Source organism: Drosophila novamexicana, unplaced genomic scaffold (genome assembly GCF_003285875.2).
Source record: "Drosophila novamexicana strain 15010-1031.04,08,12 unplaced genomic scaffold, DnovRS2.1 tig00000387-arrow-pilon, whole genome shotgun sequence".
Classification (NCBI taxonomy): domain Eukaryota; kingdom Metazoa; phylum Arthropoda; class Insecta; order Diptera; family Drosophilidae; genus Drosophila; species Drosophila novamexicana.
In genome coordinates this window covers 2236351-2254950 of record NW_020824800.1, presented here as the reverse complement: position 1 = coordinate 2254950, position 18600 = coordinate 2236351, and the positions used below count along the sequence as shown (strand labels likewise).

Below are 18600 nucleotides of genomic sequence, written 5' to 3'. Positions count from 1 at the left end.
GTGCGTGTGTTTGCTTGGGGTTGCTGTTGCCAGCTAACAGAGCGCTGTTAATGTTGATGTTAAGTCCTGAGCGCTGTTAAGGCTGTGGCTGAGCTCTGGTTTGGCGCCATTCAAATCTGTGCGTTCAGTTGCAGTTGGCGCTTCGTTCGGTGCGGATCGCAACAGTCGCGTGTGCCAGTTAAATATTTAAAACCAATTAAAAACCAAGTTTAACTGGAGGAGGTGCATCAATTCCAGGCAGCGGCTGTGCTGGAGGCAGGCATGGCAATTGTGGGTAATCTGCAGACACACAAGTTTTCATTTTAATTCATTTAATAGCGCTGTCTCGCTGATCCGCCCACACTCACTTCTGTTCCAATTTTGATCATTTTTTTTTTTTATAAAAGACAAAAAGATTCTTAATAAAATAAAAACACCTCGAAAATGTGTGTGTGTGTGTGTGGGTTTGTTCGGCTATGAATGGCGGCACGTGACCGAAAATATTAATCACGGCATGGCATTAACATAATCATTCTGTTGTACATCAAATATTAAGGGGATTTTTAAAAGCTTGGGATATTTGTGTGCAAAAAGGGGTATTATTTAGGGAGTTTAAGCTGCACTTGATAATGTAGATAAGGAAATTATAAGGAAATTTATTTGTTTCTTTATTTATGCACAAGACAAGAAATTAGACGTTCATTATTTCACTAAGTGTTTATAAGTAGGGCATAAATCAAAGATATTTGAATATACCAAGCAACATTTTAATGAATTAGTGTCTGGGGCTTTTGTGTCGTAGGTTCATGAACGGTTCATGAATTGGCTAATTGCCCCCTATTCATTATAATAAACATTGATAGCAGTGTTATATGTTCTTTATTTCCTATTAAGTTGATATTCTTGCAAAAATCGTATTGCTGTTAGGGTTGAGGCAATATAAAAAGTAAATTTGATCCCCAGCCACAAAATATGGTTTGCTTAGAGCCCGAGTCAATTATGGTTTGTGCTTAGGATCGTCTGTTGTATGTGGAATTGGTTCAGTTCACGGTTGGGTTCGCAGCACAACTTTGAAGTTAACCCTCTATTTTTTGTTCCCTTTCTTTTTTTCTCGATAAATATCGATTTCCATATTTTTAAGCACTTCTCGATGCTTTTGAGAGCTGGAGATCACCAAATTTGGCATTAGTTGCGCGCATAGCATAAACAAATCAAAAAAAGATAAAAATATTTCACTTTTCGAATACCTTAAACGCAACTCAACTGAAATTAAACAATTTTATTTATAGTCTGTGCATTACTTAGAGAAAAGATTGACGGGTCGGACTGTACGACTGATGTTGGGCAATTTTCAAAGGCTCGCAACGCTTCTGGATTATACAATTTATTTTGGTTAATTAACCGTAAATTTAGCCACCAACTGTCAGCAACTAAATTAAAACTTACGACATATTCGAATCTGTGTGCTATTTATACGATATATTCCAACTGAAATATTCAAAAAAACAATCGAGCAAAGTATCTGCCAGGTACACACACGCCACTGTGTGCATGTTTAAGTGCACTCATTGCCACACACACACACGTACACACATGTGCACACACACACACACTCGCATGTACAGACAAGTGCTTTCCAAAGTGCTTCACGTTTTGTCATAAATAATAAAAATCAAATTGCCTTTGGCTATTGCCAAAAATGCCGCACACAAAACGAACCAATTCGTCAGAAGGTTATACACAACATACACACACGCACACACACCCACCTACACACACCCACACACAGACGCAGGGGCGTTAAGGCCGCTGCAACACCACGCCCCCCGCCCGACCTGTCCACTGGCTTGGTGCACGTCCAACAATTTCTGATGTCCATTTGCCAGCCTGAAATGCCTGTTTGTTTATTTTAACGCAAAAATCTAAAACCACATCAACATTTTTTATACCCTGAGCCCATTGCAAATGTAGCATAACGGGTATGATGTGCTTATGCAAATGTATGCAACAGGCAGAAGGAAACATCTTCCAGCACATAAGTTCGTCCGTATGCACCACAAGATCTCGGAAACTAACAGAGCTATAGACTGGACTTTGGCAATATATATTCCCAAATTTATCAAAAAGATTTCGATCTATATTTTTCGAATAGGTGGAAGATCCAAACTCTTTAGAAGAGTTGAATACTGGGTTTTTTAAAGCATAACTGGAAAGGTTTAAGATCTAGATACAGATACTGATACAGATACAGATACAGATACAGATACAGATACAGATACAGATACAGATACAGATACAGATACAGATACAGATAAGATACAGATACAGATACAGATACAGATACAGATACAGATACAGATACAGATACAGATACAGATACAGATACAGATACAGATACAGATACAGATACAGATACAGATACAGATACAGATACAGATACAGATACAGATACAGATACAGATACAGATACAGATACAGATACAGATACAGATACAGATACAGATACAGATACAGATACAGATACAGATACAGATACAGATACAGATACAGATACAGATACAGATACAGATACAGATACAGATACAGATACAGATACAGATACAGATACAGATACAGATACAGATACAGATACAGATACAGATACAGATACAGATACAGATACAGATACAGATACAGATACAGATTATGAATATTATGTTTACTTTTTGGCCAGCTCGCCACAAGCCCCCCCAGAGTTGACAATACGAAAGACTCTTCATATCTAAGACCGTGCAAATTTCATAGAGATCGGACTATATGCACCGAAGTTATTCCAAAAAGCATTGCCTATAGTTTGGGGCTGTGTCTTAGTATTAGTGTGTGTGTGTGTGTGTGTGTGTGAGTATTCAGGCATATGAGATAGCTTAAATGTGTGCATTGCCAGCTTGGCGCTGCTTTAGAGCTATCTCTGGGTCGGGCATACCCGAGCAGAGCACGCTTAGTTGTTTGTTTTTATGCCGCCGAAAACAATTTACGCGCCCGGAGAGGTGAATTTTTTGTTGCTGCTGCTCCGTAACTATAACAGCTAGAAAGAGCATCGGGATTGGCCATCGGACATCGGCATCGCCATCGCCATCGCCATCGACATCTGGCCCACTCGCATGATCATATGGAAAAAATTGCTATAAAGTACTAAAAATACAATTACCGTGAGAAATTTGCGCTGATTTTGTGACTGATTGTGAGGACGTTTATAGCCGATTTTTAGTGACTGAGACTGCGCTGGGATGGTGGGAGCGTGGCCAGGGTGCAGGGGGCAGGGGTAGGGGTTGGTTGAATGTGTGCGGCCATTTGCCATTTGGCACTTGGCCTGATGATTGAATCATATTTTGTCCGGAGATGTGGAAGAGAGTCGAAGTATGACGTCGCCGACCTTAGTCTGACCGACCTGGTCGTGCACCACTTTGATCTGTGTGTGTCTGGGCAGGCTCCGCCCCATACTCCGCCCCCCGCCACCCGTCCCGACCACCTTGGCGCACATTCCAATAATTATATGCATATGTGTGTGCGATGATGAGGAGAGCGCTTCGGTTATATTTGGTCATTTTTAATAAGGCGTTGCGGCCAAAGCCAAAACAACAATAACCCATTCTCAAGGATGGGGGCCGTAGTGGGCGGGCGGCGGGCGTGGCGTGGCGTGTGACGTAGTCACTTAGCCAAATTTTTGTTGTTTATAAATAATGATCTTGGCCAGACGATCGGATTAGTGCACGTTCGCGTTCCAACGCAGCAGCTCGTACAAAGGCAGTTGCCCAAGAAAAAACATTCGCATTCGGATTCGGGTTAGCCCACATTCATAAACGGAACAGCAAAGCGAACCGGCGGGCGGCAATAATATAAAATGGTGCGCATCGGGTATTATATCACAGTGCAGAGGTGTTCCATATCTATATCTATATCTATGTATATATATATGCGATATATGCAATTTAGGAAGACGATGAGAAAATGGACATTATGCGCAAGGCATTCCAGATGTTCGATACACAAAAGTCGGGCTTTATCGAGACCCTGCGACTAAAGACCATACTGAACAGCATGGGTCAAATGTTCGAGGAGAGCGAACTGCAGGATCTGATCGATGAGAACGATCCCGAGGATACGGGCAAGGTGAATTTCGATGGCTTCTGCAGCATCGCTGCCCACTTTCTCGAGGAGGAGGACGCCGAGGCCATACAGAAGGAGCTGAAGGAGGCGTTCCGTTTGTACGATCGCGAGGGCAACGGTTACATAACGACATCCACGCTCAAGGAGATCCTGGCCGCCCTGGACGACAAGCTGTCCTCCAGCGATCTGGACGGCATCATTGCCGAAATCGATACCGACGGCTCGGGCACCGTCGATTTTGATGGTATGCATGATGCTATCATCCATCCGATCCAAACCGATTAGCTAATCTCTATATTTAAAACTTTTCGCAAATTTTCTTTTGGCAGAGTTCATGGAAATGATGACGGGCGATTGATTCTTATTGGCGGCGACTCTGAAAGACAATGAAATGTCCTTTTTATTTATTTTTGCTGATACAAGTTTTTCATTATTTCTAAATAAATTAACTAAAGATTTTACTCAAAACTTTAGTTATTCTTTGGTTCGTCTGTGCGTGCAAGTGAAACGAAATCAAGCGTGAAGTTTAACATTGCCATCAAAGTTTAGCCTGTAGTTAAGCGCCGCCTGTCAAAATCTAACGTTAGCAATGTATTTGTTTAACACGCATACATATACATATATACATGTATAGACACATATATACACATATATGATACGCACACACTTTTGCCACCGACTGCGTAATACCCTGTTCACAGCTGACAACATGGGGATATAGGATTAGTAACTGTTATACCGTGATTTAAAAACTGTGACTATTCATGAATACTTTTTTTTTTATTTGAATATATGGCCGTGTACGTGGACCTTATATATTTGGTTTGCATTTTGGATATATTTATTCTGTACTATTATTATTTTTCATATTGAAGAATTTTATTTTCGTTTTCAAAAAAAATTAATAAATAAATCAAATAAATTTAAGTCTTCGCCAAGTTGAAACTCTCTAAAACATTGGAAAATAAGTGAACTTATACATAGAAACACTTTTCACACAACGAATATGCCCTTTTTACCATGTGAACAGTGTATGAAAAGTGAGATAAAAAGCGTGACTGGCCGTTAAAAGTTAAGATAACGCTAGATAAATGTTGTACCTCAGCAAGAAACAGTTCATTTTGTAGTCAAAGAGCATATAATACATTTCAAAAATTCGTTCAGAATAAGTTAATCGTGCGAATAATTAAAATGTCACAACAATTAAATGAATATCATAGCCCAAGCGAATTGTTGTTCAGCTGCAATCAAATCAAATAATAGTTTGCATTAAGAGAGAAATGTTATTTAAGTGCTCTTCAAATATAATTTGTTGCAGCCGAGCACATTAAGATATTTTTAAATTAGAATCAAATTAAATAACTTGACAACTGTTGATATGCGAAACACATGTCGGGCAGGGGGGGGGGGTGGAGGGGGTGGGCGGCAGTGTGTGGGTAAACGGCATAAAATTTCATTCATAAAGTCCCGAGTTTGTTTACGCCAAGAGATGTGAGTGTATATGTATGTGAGTGTGTATGTGTGTGTATTTGCTTGGGGTTGCTGTTGCCAGCTAACAGAGCACTGTTAATGTTGATGTTAAGTCCTGAGCGCTGTTAAGCGGCGAGCATCAGGAAAGGTCTCTGCGGCTGAGGCTGAGGCTGAGCTCTGGCTTGGCGCAATTCAAATCTGTGCGTTCAGTTGCAGTTGGCGCTTCGTTCGGTGCGGATCGCAACAGTCGCGTGTGCCAGTGAAATATTCAAATTAAAAACCAAGTTCAATTTTAAAATGTCCACAACCCAGGCTGTTGTTGGCGACTGTAATAGTATGTCAACTGTTGCCACATTGGAGGCGAGTGCGCCAAAGCACAGCATGAACAACAACAATAGCGCCCGTTCCAGCCGCGTTGGCAGCGCAACGGGCAGCGGCACGGCAGCGGATGGCGCAGCTCTGGAGGAGCAACGCTTTGGCTGGCATCGCTTCCAGCCACAGTGGCTGCAGCGCTTCTGCACCGCCAAGTGGGCGCTCTTCTGGCTCTGCTGGGGCGGCGCCTTGCAGGGTAAGTAAGGCTACAGGGTATCTATTGGCACACACCAATTTTGATTGTGAGCCGCGCTTAATTCATTTAACAGATGCGTCGCGCTGAGCCGCCCACATGCATTGCTCTTGAACACAGCTCTTTGAGGCATGTGAGAAAAAAAAAGGAGAAGAATAATAAGATATTTTAATCCACAAAGTTACAGCTAAAATTGCTCAAAACAATATAAAATATATACCATAAAATAATATAAAAATCAAACGTATAAAAGTGCAGTCAGAAAAAGTCAGTTTTGTAGTGTTTCAATTGTTTGACAATCCCATCTTATCTAACGACTATCTGATGCACTTATCTAATCTGGGTGAACCATATTGGTTTACTCTTTTGAGTAAATAAAATGCAAATTAGCTACAAATCCTTGAATAAACAACTTATGCACCTGGCAATCTGGTTATATAAGGGCATAATCCGTATCATAATTGGGATTGGAATTTTCCGATTTCGATTTAGAGAAAACATATTAAATTCTTGTTCAAAATGCACATTTAAAAACTATTTCACAAAATAACAACTTTTATAGAGCTTTACGAAAGTTTTGAATATTCCGAAAGGTATTTGTCCAAATAAAATAAATTTTATATTATATTTTTAGTTATGCCCATATTCAACTTAAAAAAAGAAAAAATGAAAAACTTACAAGTTGTGTGTTTTATTTAAATATTTTATGAAAATTATATTTAAATATTTTTGAGTACTTTCGGCTTGACTTTTTGCAGCCTTTTGCTGCAAAAATATTCTTGTGCAACTTTTGTTTGAGTGCTGTTCTTTTGCGAACTGAAACAGTGTTGCGCAACGTCTGAAGAGTATTATTAGCTCACAGTTAATTGGCAGCTGGTGCATTTGAAACATATTTCGCATGAAATTGACTTTTGTTGAAACGTTGCTGAGATGAATGCGAGTGGAAATATTTGACATACAGCCTTAATTTGTTTAAGAAACCAGGCGAAGAATTCAGTTTTCATTTAAAGCCTCGCAACTGATGCACACTAATTGCGACTTATGCAACACTGGCCCAAGCCGAAGCTCTTAAATAAACTTGGTGGCAACCTGCATTAAGAGCCAGGCACAAAGTCTGCGCGTGAGGGAGAGAGAGAGACTGGGCCAAGTGGAACGCTTCATTAGCATCGCTGGGCAATTTTGCGGCTTTGGCTGCAAACTCGGCTACCCAGGCTGAAGGCTGTGTGCAACAGATAAGCTGGTCGGGGGCGTGGGAGTGGCATATTTCTGAATGGAAAGCGAGTTAATAATTAATATCAGCCCAAAGCAGTCAACAGACGTTTATTTTTGTTTCCTTTTTCCCCATTTTCTTAGCCCGAGGATGCATTAACCTCAAAAAACTGTCGTGAATAGTTTGAAAAGCAGGAAAACCGGGAAACCAGGCCCACTCTCCCTGCTTGCACGTGTGTATGTGTGTGAGTAGGTGTGTGTGTGTGTGAGTGTGTGTTGTTATAGGCACAAATCGGGAGCAAATCGGTGGCTGGTAGCCAGGACAACGGCAGCGCGCGCCTCCTCCATATTCATGTGGTTAATTAAAATTCAGCAATTGCTGCACGGATTAGGCCGTGTTCCAGGGATTAGCCGTCCGTCGTCCGTCGTCCGTCGTTTGGTTGCCCCCGACAACGGCAAGGGGCGTATTTATGTCTTGGTCGTGCCATAAACAAACCGGGCAGATTATGTGCATGGACTAGCCCCCGTTTTGGCATCTGTTGCACATTGCACGCTACGTGAGCGCATTTCCGACTCGGATTCCAACCCGACCCCCGCCTCCGCCTCCGCCTGCGTCCATTTGCCGGTCTCTGGTGTCAAAGCGATGACAAGCCTGAACGCCTCCTCCGGCCTCCGGCCTCCAGCCTCCAGCTTCGAAGTGTTTGCCAGGTCGCGTGCTGCGATAAATCTCCCGGCCTAGACTCTGCCATTTCCCCAGCTCCCTCCACTTCGGGCGTGCTGTGTGCTTGTCCAGTGCATCTCGGTTATGAATGGCGGCACGTGACCAAAAATATTAATCAGTTGACATGGCATTAACATAAATCATCCGCAACAATTGGGCTATTTTTTTGCCTACGGCTCAAATTGTAACATTTGATTTGTTTCATTTGCAAGGCATGAATAAACCTTTTCAGGGCTTACAAACTTAAATAAATATATAAATTTACATGGGCATATACAGAGGCATAATAATTGCAGCTTAAAATCGTGATCTTAACAGTAGAAAACTCGGGGAGCTTTAGTCGGGAGTGTCCGACTAGGTAATACCCTGAACCTGCGCCTAGCTCTAGGGAGGGGAAAGGGGCTATTCCAGAATAAATATGTAAGCTTTGCAGACTCTGGCTTTTACAACCCAAGAGATTTGCTCAAGATTTGCGAGTTATTTCGGCTCTCGATGGGAGTCTAGGCCCCTCGCCTCAGGCTTAGATTTGTGAGTCTAGTTTCGCTCATGCATAAAAAGAAGCTCTCAAAATAAACATTTATTTATAATTTCTTACAAAGGACTTTTTTTAAGGTATTATCTATTTCGATAAATCAAGCAGTTCTTAGGAGTTCCGGGCTGGCTTAAGAGTCCTTCCTTCTACACAAAATATGTTAAATTAACATAATGTTATATTTTTCTGTTAACGAACATGGAAACTAGTTGAAACTATTGAAAGTCTTCGAAAGTAATACAATTCCAATAATATTTGCACAGATAGAAAAAACTACTCGAAACGCGAATAATCTTTGGAAAAATGTAAGTTTCGGCTCGTTCTTAGCTTGGGCTAAATTTCTGTCAGCTGACTCGGAACGAGTTGAGGTTTACCAAGTATATTAGATGGAGCTTCCGGCCTTTTTAGAACTTGCCTTAAATTGAATTCATTTAAAGACAAACTGCTAATTGAAGCGAGAGCTTGCATCGCTTTCCAGTCCATTCACAATCGCCTTGAAATTTTATTTTAAAAGCCATTCGATGTCCACAAACAAATTGTCAGATTGTCACGTATGCAACAAAGCCGACAACACTTCACTTGATTTCCCGCCAAGTCGCTGCCCGTCTCTATTTTCCTGGAGCTTCATACGGGAAATTGATCCATATTATTGCACTTTTCAGGGGTAAATGACTTATGAGTGCTTAAGGGAACCCCCTCCCCGGACCACGTCTCACTCTACGTGTGACTAAAAGGACATTTTTCAAGCAGGTCGATTATTGGAAAATAAATTGAATTTGTTGCTGCCAACTCGTATTCTAAGCAACACAATGGACACCTTACAAGTATTTTATATATACATTTTTTTTTATGGTCAAAATCAATTTGTCGCACAGATATTTAATTTATTAACCCCCGCCCCGAACATCGACAATTCGAATTTGCCACCAAAGTCATAAAATCATCTTAGCTGGTCTTTATTTATTTTTATTTTATTTTTTTTTTTCAAGACATCCGCTTTGAGGGTTGCTGCTGGCAATGGGTCAATCGGGGGTTGAATCCTGCCCTGAGCCGTGCTGAACTCGGCCGGGATCAAATACAATCCGGAATTAGTTACAGTTTATCAGTTGACGGTGCACGGATGGCATTTTGTCATAATATTTACAACATTGATCCCAATTGCATATTCTACACTTTTGCAGAAACTTCTCAAAGTGCACCAGTACTTTTTTTTTATACCCTGAACCCATTAAAAATGGGCATAAAGGTATATTGTATTTGTGCAAAATGCAAATGTATGTAACAGGCAGAAGGAAGCATCTCCGACCCCATAAAGAATATATATTCTTGATCAGCATCAATAGCCGAGTCGATCTAGCCATGTCCGTCTGTCTGTCCGTCCGTCCGTCCATCCATCCGTCCGTCCGTCCGTCCGTTTTAGATGTAGATGCTCCTAGTGCCCGTGCAGATCGAGTTTGTTTCCGATAATCGATAACTTACTCCGTTTCCAAACAATCGATAAAAATCGATATCGATATCCTGTTTTTTGGGCAATTTTGTAAATATAAGATTTTGTAAATAATAAGAGCTAGAGTCAACAAACTTGACATATAGCTTCTAAAATAGAATATATTGATGATTGATTGATGCTGGAAGAAGAGGGTTCAGGGGAGCTCTCCTAGTCGGGAGCTCCCGACTAGAACCTTTTACTTGTTTTGAATTTATATATTCTCAAAATTTTAGCGAAATATTTCGATTTTACTGACGAAAAGGATTTCAAAGATTTTGTATGACTATAAAATTTAGTCCGCATTTAAAACTATATTAAATCTTGGAGATGCAAAATATGGCTAGATAAAGATATTAATGCATGCCTTGGGTTTGATTTTTTCTCAAAAGTGATTTGTTTTGGATGAAAGAACTTTCTCGGTTCGGCTTTAGACTTAGCCTTACCTAAATTGGCATCTGGGTTCGACCTGGATTCGAATTTGATTTTAACAATTAATACTTTGATTAAAATTGATTAAAATATGTAATGCTTGCAGGCTTAATCGTAAATGGATTTGTGAATGTGAACATTTCGACAATCGAGCGCCGGTTCGGCTTGCGTTCCCGCCAGACGGGTCTGGTGGCCAGCGGCTACGATCTGGCCTCCTTTGTGTGCCTGGTGCCGGTGACATACTATGGCGGCAGGAGGGGCGCGTCCAAGCCGTGCTTCATTGCCATTGGACTGCTGCTGATGGGTCTGGGCTCGTTGATCTTTGCGCTGCCGCACTTTCTGGTCGGCAGCTATCGGGCGACCATAGCCGAGGCGAATGTCTGCGAGCGGGCCAACCAGACGACGGTGCGTCCACATGCGAAAGTTTCTCAACAGTTGGCCAACTGGCACTAAATGCAACATATTTATTACACGTATTGCAGCAGAGCTGTGCGTCGCTGGAGCTGGAGCAGGAGCTGGAGCTGGGCGAGAGTCTAACTTGGACCGTCTGGCTGTTCTTTGGGGCGCAACTTTTGCATGGCGCCGGCGCCTCGCCGCTCTTCACGCTGGGCGTCACCTATCTGGATGAGAATGTATCCACAAAGATGTCATCTGTTTACTTGGGTAAGTTCGACTGTGTCTCCATTGCGATAAGACATTTCGGGCAAACTTTTGTCTGTCTGCCGAGCTAAACAAACGCCACGCTGCTTACGGGCATATCAAAGGATCTATTACAGACACAAATGCATATTTATTTATTTTTATATTTGCCGAGCTACAAAGCGAACCGAATGCTATTTACCATGTTTACCATGTGCACCCCAAAATCCATGCCAGCTGCGTCTGACCCAGTTTTAAAGCTGACTCAGGACCTGATGCCAGGACTCATGTCAAACCGGGCTAAGCATCAGCGACAGCAGCGCAATTTATTGCCTCCCAGTTGAGTTTATCGTGCAGCCCCATCCTCAATGGCCCCGGAATTATCAGAGCCGTCCAGCTACGTTGTCTGCCGCTTTGAAACAATTGAAATTCGTTTTTAAGGGATTTTGTCTATTTTTCTTTTATTTGTTGCTCGCAGCCAAAAGCGTCTAATGTGCAAACACATTCGCACAAGTTATTAAACTCGCAGTTGCCCTCGCCCTCGCCCTCGCCCCACAATCCTGCCACTTGCCACTTTGACTAGCTTCGTCCTTTGCGTATTGTCATGCAAATTAAGATGCAGCCAAATGATAAAACACGCATCGACTTATTGGGCAAAGGCTGGCAACCAAATTTTGTGGCAAGAGCCAGGCTTCCCGTTAAGGCGCAACATTTTGTGGCACGAGTAGAGAAGGCGCAGCCTGACAAAATTTACTCAAATTCAGCTGCAAGTATTCAATTTAATTTAGAAACTCAAATTGATCAATTTATTGTCTTTGGCATTTAATTATTATAAATAAGCTTCCAGTCTTATAACTAACATTCTTTAAGTTCTTATACCCTTGTGCAGGGTATCATGATCTTGTCATGAAATGTGCAACGGATAGGAGCAGACGTCTGCGATCTCATAAAGTGTATATATATATATTCTAGATCAGCATCAATGGCCCAATCGTCTGTCTATCTGTATATCTCTGCTTTTTCTACTCGAAATAGTTTCTCAGTTTTAAAACTTCTGTCTGGAAACTTTGCCGGATCCGGCAAGTAAATTATATAGTTGCCATATGAACGATTGTTCGGAAATATGAAAATTGTTTATTAAGACAAGCTCGACATAAGTTTTACTTTGCCAGCTCTTGTTTATGCCAATTCCTAGCAACATCGGGCGACTATATATAGTATAGTATGTAGTTTAGTATAGGAACGATCGGTCGCAGAGTATGTTCTTGAATGGATCAAGCTATTTTGACAAAATGCGGCAACAAATAATGTTTCACTCTGATTCTCGTTTATATATATGCAAAATCTCATCAATATCGTATTACTATATCATATGCCAGAGGAACGATCGACAAAGTAGATTTCTTTACAGGGCAAAATATTCGATTTGCCAAGATATTTTCTTTAAACTCAGCATTTACGAGCAGTAATATCTCTATAAAAGGCAAATGCCTGAAAGGGTATTAAATCTTCGGCCTTACTTTAGAGATATTGCACTTTGCCTGTGCTGTGCGAATCTATTTCGAATTATCGATAACTTGTAGCTCATTCTCGCAACCGATAAGAATCGATTTACAGATTAGGCTTTCAGGGCATATATCTAAGGAATATCGGTATCTGCCGGATCGGTTTGCTATATAAGAAAGCTATCACAGGAATAATTCCTTGAAATTAAAGCTCACTTTAACATTATTTATTTTGTTATTTAAGTTCGTTATCAGAATAATATATTTATATAATGCCTTATAGGTATAATTGATAAAGAATGAGTTACGCCGATTTGAGCCAGCACTTTCTATTTATATTTTGCTATGGAATAACTTTTGCTTTCTTCAAGATATCTTGATTCCCTGCTCTTCTCCCTCCCATATGTGCAATAGTGTAAGTCATATGTTTGCTAGGGTATTTAATATTCGACTCCGACTCCATCTGTTTTTTCAATTATTTCAATCGAGTTTCTTTTTTGAATATTGACAGGCATTTACTATACGATGGCCATAATCGGACCGGCCGTGGGCTACGTTCTGGGCGGCCAATTGCTGCTCATTTATACGGATTTCGTTGCCGTGGACGCGGCCGAGTAAGTGTTCCTATAGAGCTCGGATAGCGCTTAAGTATTTGATAAGTTCGTGTTGATTGTTATTAATCGCGGGCTGCAAATGGCTTTAATGGTGCTCCACGGGCTTTATTTGTTGTTGCCCGGGCAACGGGGCAAATGCCACAAGCAGCCGGCATGCCGGCATGCCGGAGCTGGTAGCCGGAGCGTAAGTATCTCGGGAGACTAATAAAACAACATTTCGTGCTGACAACGAGCAAATAAGGTGCGAACGAGAGCGTGGGGCATTCGTTTGATTCACGTACGGAGGAGGAAACCCGCCGGATTGCTGCATTGCATTCCGGCTAAGCCACACGGCTTATTGTCAAGGTGATATGCCATAAGTCATACGGAACTTGGGCGCTGCCCTCCGCCGCATCGCGTCGCGCTACTAAATTATGTGAAAACACGACAAGAACAAAGAAAACCGGGAATAAAATGGTTGTTTATGCCTGCCACAAGGGAAGCTCTCACCTTTACCTGGCTGATAAATGTAAATTAACGACATTACGATTTATTTGAATATCCGGAATTCAGCTTAAGCCATATTTGAATGCTCAGCTCTGATTCAATGTTGAACGTGTTGCCAAATCCGAACCGATTTGAACCAGCACTTTCTATTTATTTTTTCTCCGACTCCGACAAATATATTTAAAAAAAATTGTATTGTGCAATTTATAATTAAATTGAATTTTGTACTTTTTCTGCTGTCACAGCCTGAGCCTGACGAGCGACAGCAAAGTGTGGATCGGCGCCTGGTGGATTGGCTTTGTGTTCGCCGCCTTGGTGTGTCTACTCATAGCCATTCCGATCTTTGGCTATCCGAAATCCCTGCCCGGCGCTGAGCAGCTGCAGCTGGCCAAGGTCTCGGAGGCGCACACCAAAAAGGCAGCCGCACCGGAATCGGAGGCTGTGGCAGGCAAATTGGAGCCGGGACGGCGTCTCGGCGAGCTGCCGCACGCCGTGCTGAGCCTGTTCCGGAATCCCACGTTCTTCTTTCTCAACCTGGCTGGCGCAACGGAGGGTCTGGTAATAGCGGGCTTTGCCGCCTTTCTGCCCAAGCAAATCGAGAATCAGTTTGGCATCTCGCCCGTGATCTCGGCCCTGGTGATGGGTCTCATCACGGTGCCCGCGGGCGGCGGCGGCACCTTTCTGGGCGGTTACCTGGTGAAGAAGTGGCAGCTGGCCTGCGGCGGCATTATCAAAATGTGCCTGCTGGCCACGCTGCTGGCCACCTTGTTCACCAGCTGCTTTCTGGTCACGTGTCCCAATGCACAATTTGCCGGCGTCACCACAGCCTACGAGCCGGGCCAGGCGGACCAGGCCCTCACGCTGGAAGCCTCCTGCAATGCCAACTGCGGCTGCAGTCGCAGCAACTATGATCCCATTTGTGGCGCCGATGGCGTCATGTACTACAGTCCCTGCTTTGCGGGCTGCGGCCGCGAGCAGCAGCTGGACACCTTGAAGAACTACAGCAACTGCAGCTGCATTGGACGCTGGCAGGATCCGCAGCAGCTGCTGCTGCCCGAGGCCACGAATGTCGTGTGCGAGTCCGAGTGCCAGAATCTGCCCTACTTCGTGGCGCTCTGCTTCGTTCTCATGCTGTTCACCTTTCTGGCCACAATGCCCGCGCTGTCCGCCACGCTCAGGTAAGCTGCTGCTGCTGCTGCTGCTTCTCCTGGCCAATCCTTAACTTGCATTTCCATTCTAGATGCGTGCAGGATGAGCAGCGTTCCTTTGCCTTGGGCCTGCAGTGGATCAAGGTGCGCTTGCTGGGCACCATACCCGCACCCCTAATCTTTGGCGCTCTGATTGACGAATCCTGCGTGCTCTGGCATGAATCCTGCGATGCGCCTGCAGGCGGCGCGTGCCTGGTCTACGATAATTTCTACATAAGTCGGTTAGTTTTAAACCAATTGCCTTTGGTTAATATTCCATTTAATCTGCTTTTCTTACAGTTACATGTGGCTGCTGGCCCTCATTGGCAAACTGTGCTCCGTATTGTTCTTTCTGGGCGCCTGGTGGTTCTATGTGCCGCCCAGCGAATCTGCGAATGCCAAAAAAGATTCCGAAATCTAAGCCCGACTATATAAACGGAGTAAATTAGCTGTCGCCACTGCCAGTTCTCGATTCTACGAGAATTTAAATGTCCATTAATCTATTTAAAATACATTTTCGTTTAACACGCGCATTGATTCGCTTTCAATTCATCAAATTAACTAACTAACAGCCATTAAAATTGTCTACCAATAGTCCAAGCTGGTCTCATTAATATCCGTAAGCTGTCTATTTTAATCGATAAGTATAACATAAGTTATAACTGTATAACACATGTCTTTTAGCATTATAAATTATTATACAACAAATTTGGTAATATTTTTAAGTCAGCTTCAAGATTTCAAATTTGCTAACAGTTGCGCGCCCAATGTACATTAACAGCATTCTGTTAATGTAAGCTGTGCACGCAAATTTGCGTTACGTGAAGTTGGCTGCACATGGTGGCCTGCGTCGTCTGAGCGCTGCCACCTGGTAATGTTTTGATAAGCGATTTGGCTGGCAGCACTGAGCTCATTGTTTTTTAATTTGTTGTTGGATTTCATACGCTACGGTTGTGCTTCGCGCTGTTTTAACTGCTCTTAAATATGCCAACTTGTCGCATTTATTCCGTTTAAAAACAAAACACACGCGTTATGCCAAGAAACAAACAAAAGTCACAGCAACTCAGCTGTTTAGACATTGTACAAAGTGTAATTTATAAAATTAACAAAAAGTAAATGAATTTGAATTGATTTTATGCACTGCGTGCGGTCCGTGCGTTGCGTGCTTGGCTGTGTGTGCGTGTGCGTGTGTGTGTGTGGGTGCGTGTGCATTTGTGTGTCAGAGTTTGACGGTGTGATAAAAGCAAGCAAAAAGCATGTGCAATTAAAGGGTCAATCACCCAACAACAAAACAATAACAATAATTAATAACAATAATAATCGCAGCAGCAACAATTATAATTAATATTAATTCACAGTCAGCCACAGAAAAAGAGGTAAATTGCACGGCTAACGAAATCCAATTTGGTTTAAAAGTTCCCCCACACGCACGCACGCACACACACACACGCACAGATAAAGTGATGCAACTGCAGCCAAACAAAATACTTGTGTATGTGTGTGTGTGTGTGCGAGAAAGCAAACGTAAAAGAGAGCTGGCAAACAATAACAAAAACAAAGTACTTTGCATATTGTACAATAAATGCAGCAACAACAGCACAACAAATTATATGATAAATATATCAATGCCACAACTTACAACCAAAGCGTCAATGTGTGCGTGCGCCTCCATCAAGACACACACACACATACACATGTGCGCAAACACCTATAGACGTGGCTCTTCTTCTTTTTGGCTTCTGCCTTGTCTGGCCAGCCCCCCCTTGCAGCCTCCCCCCTTGCAAGACTTGTTTTTGCCGTACAGCTGTACATTACATACACACATACATACTTGCTGTTAGGTACATATACAGAACTATAGGTACATATGTGTGTGTGTGTGTGCAGGCGCACTTGTTACAGTTCAATTTCGTTTCTCTCCGAGAGCTGCCCCCGCAACGCAAAAGGTTTTTCTTTGTTTTCGCTGTCGCCAGCCTTTTCTTGTTGTTTTTCCTCCAACACCCTGTATAACTTGTTTAAGAGCGTGGAGTATTAGTGCTGTTCGTTCTTCGATATTGAATTCTTTCAATTACATAAATTCGTTTTATACTTTTATGAATATGAAAAAGGGAATAGAACATTAAATAATTAATTTGTGACTGTTTTCAGATCAAAAACTTGAATATTTGAACTAAGGTTAACATACTGTATGAATATCGATATCAATATTAAGAGTCTTGAGGAAAATCTTTTTCGAAGAATTTTCACAAAAAGTTGTTGAAAATTTAACAATATTTTTACTTGTGCCAAAACAAAATTTCTTTGTAAATGTAGTAGAAAAACAAATGTGCAGGGTATTTCGCAGTAGCGCATTCCTATTGCATTTCATTTTCTAGCTGCGAATTGATTTGTTTTTGCCTAATCGTTTCTAGCTAGACCAAATTTATAAGTTAGTACACGTTAAGTACTTTTGGCCATGGCCGAAACGAATGTATGTACATACATCTGTATTGTTTATATGTATATGTGTGTGTTTACACACACACACACACACACATGCATGCATATATTGAAGCATGTGCTAAAAATGCCTCATAATAGCAAAAATTCACATTAAACCAAATTTGAACTAATGTGTGGAATAATTGTGCGTAGTTTTTTTTTTATATATTTATTTATGTTTCTTAAATAGCATGAAAATATAATTTATTATGCAATTTACATTTAGATACATTCAATTTTGCTAATTAATTTATGCACGCATTTTGTTTTTAGCCGCAACAAATTAACAATTTTCTATGGCAGACTCTGAAAATAATAATTAGAATATAAAAAGCGTCAAATCTGAATTGAACTTTTTAGATTTTCAAGGTATTCATTTATAAATGAATACAATTAAATGTGCCTAATGTGAAACAAAACATTTCAATTGACATTTTCCCATTTTGAGAACAGATAAATTTATTTTTGTAAACTTTTGAAAGCCGCTTTAATTCAACAATTATTTCCATTTTGTTGGCGACGGCTTCCACTTTCACTCTGGGCTAACAAAAAAAGCGTTTTCTGTTTATTTTCTTATCACCTTCTGCTACTCTATTTTAGGATAAGTGTGATTCTTATAAGGAATTCGGCTGATTTCGATTGGTTTTTAATATTCCCCCCATCGAAACAAAATGTTTTCACTTTTAATCAGCAAAAATCAAGAATATTCAAACAAAATATTTACAAAAAAGCGTTTAGTAAATTAAATATGATTTAAATAATATTTTTCTGTAGTTATATTACATATATATACATATTTATATTTCTTAAGAGCAACTTATGCAACAACATTCAGAGAAGTTTTTGTTTAAGGCCACTTTTAAGTAGTTTTAACTATTTTCATTTTGTTCACTTCGACCACAATCGATTGTCTTTTGCGAGGTATCTTAATTCCATATGTATTTAGCTTTATTCCACTTTCGTTTCGTAACGAGTTCTTGAGTTTGGTCATGGCAAAAGTTAGCGGTTTGTTTTTTAATTTGTTTTTTTTTTTTCGCTGAGCTAAGCTGTTGACAAACTGCAATCAGATCGGGCGACAAGAAGAAAACGAGTTTTGACACTCAGATACACTGACAATCAGATACAGATACAGATACAGATACAGACAC

The 18600-nt window shown here is 41.4% G+C and overlaps 2 protein-coding genes across 3 annotated transcripts; both read left to right on the top strand.

The window, feature by feature from the left end:
• Positions 1–3735: 3735 nt before the first annotated feature.
• On the top strand, positions 3736–4577 carry LOC115759718 (troponin C). Its single transcript, XM_030700725.1, has 3 exons — positions 3736–3862; positions 3952–4369; positions 4455–4577. The coding sequence occupies exons 1-3, from the start codon at positions 3860–3862 to the stop codon at positions 4481–4483; spliced, it is 450 nt and encodes a 149-aa protein (XP_030556585.1). The 5' UTR covers positions 3736–3859; the 3' UTR covers positions 4484–4577.
• A 1059-nt stretch (positions 4578–5636) lies between these two features.
• On the top strand, positions 5637–15585 carry LOC115760163 (solute carrier organic anion transporter family member 4A1). 2 transcript variants are annotated; one of them, XM_030701380.1, is made up of 7 exons: positions 5637–6163; positions 10647–10945; positions 11026–11203; positions 13196–13298; positions 14030–14962; positions 15025–15213; positions 15272–15585. In XM_030701380.1, the coding sequence occupies exons 1-7, from the start codon at positions 5893–5895 to the stop codon at positions 15390–15392; spliced, it is 2094 nt and encodes a 697-aa protein (XP_030557240.1). In that variant the 5' UTR covers positions 5637–5892; the 3' UTR covers positions 15393–15585. The 2 variants fall into 2 exon arrangements, with proteins under 2 accessions (XP_030557240.1, XP_030557239.1); XM_030701379.1 differs by having other exon boundaries at positions 11023–11203.
• Positions 15586–18600: the final 3015 nt, after the last annotated feature.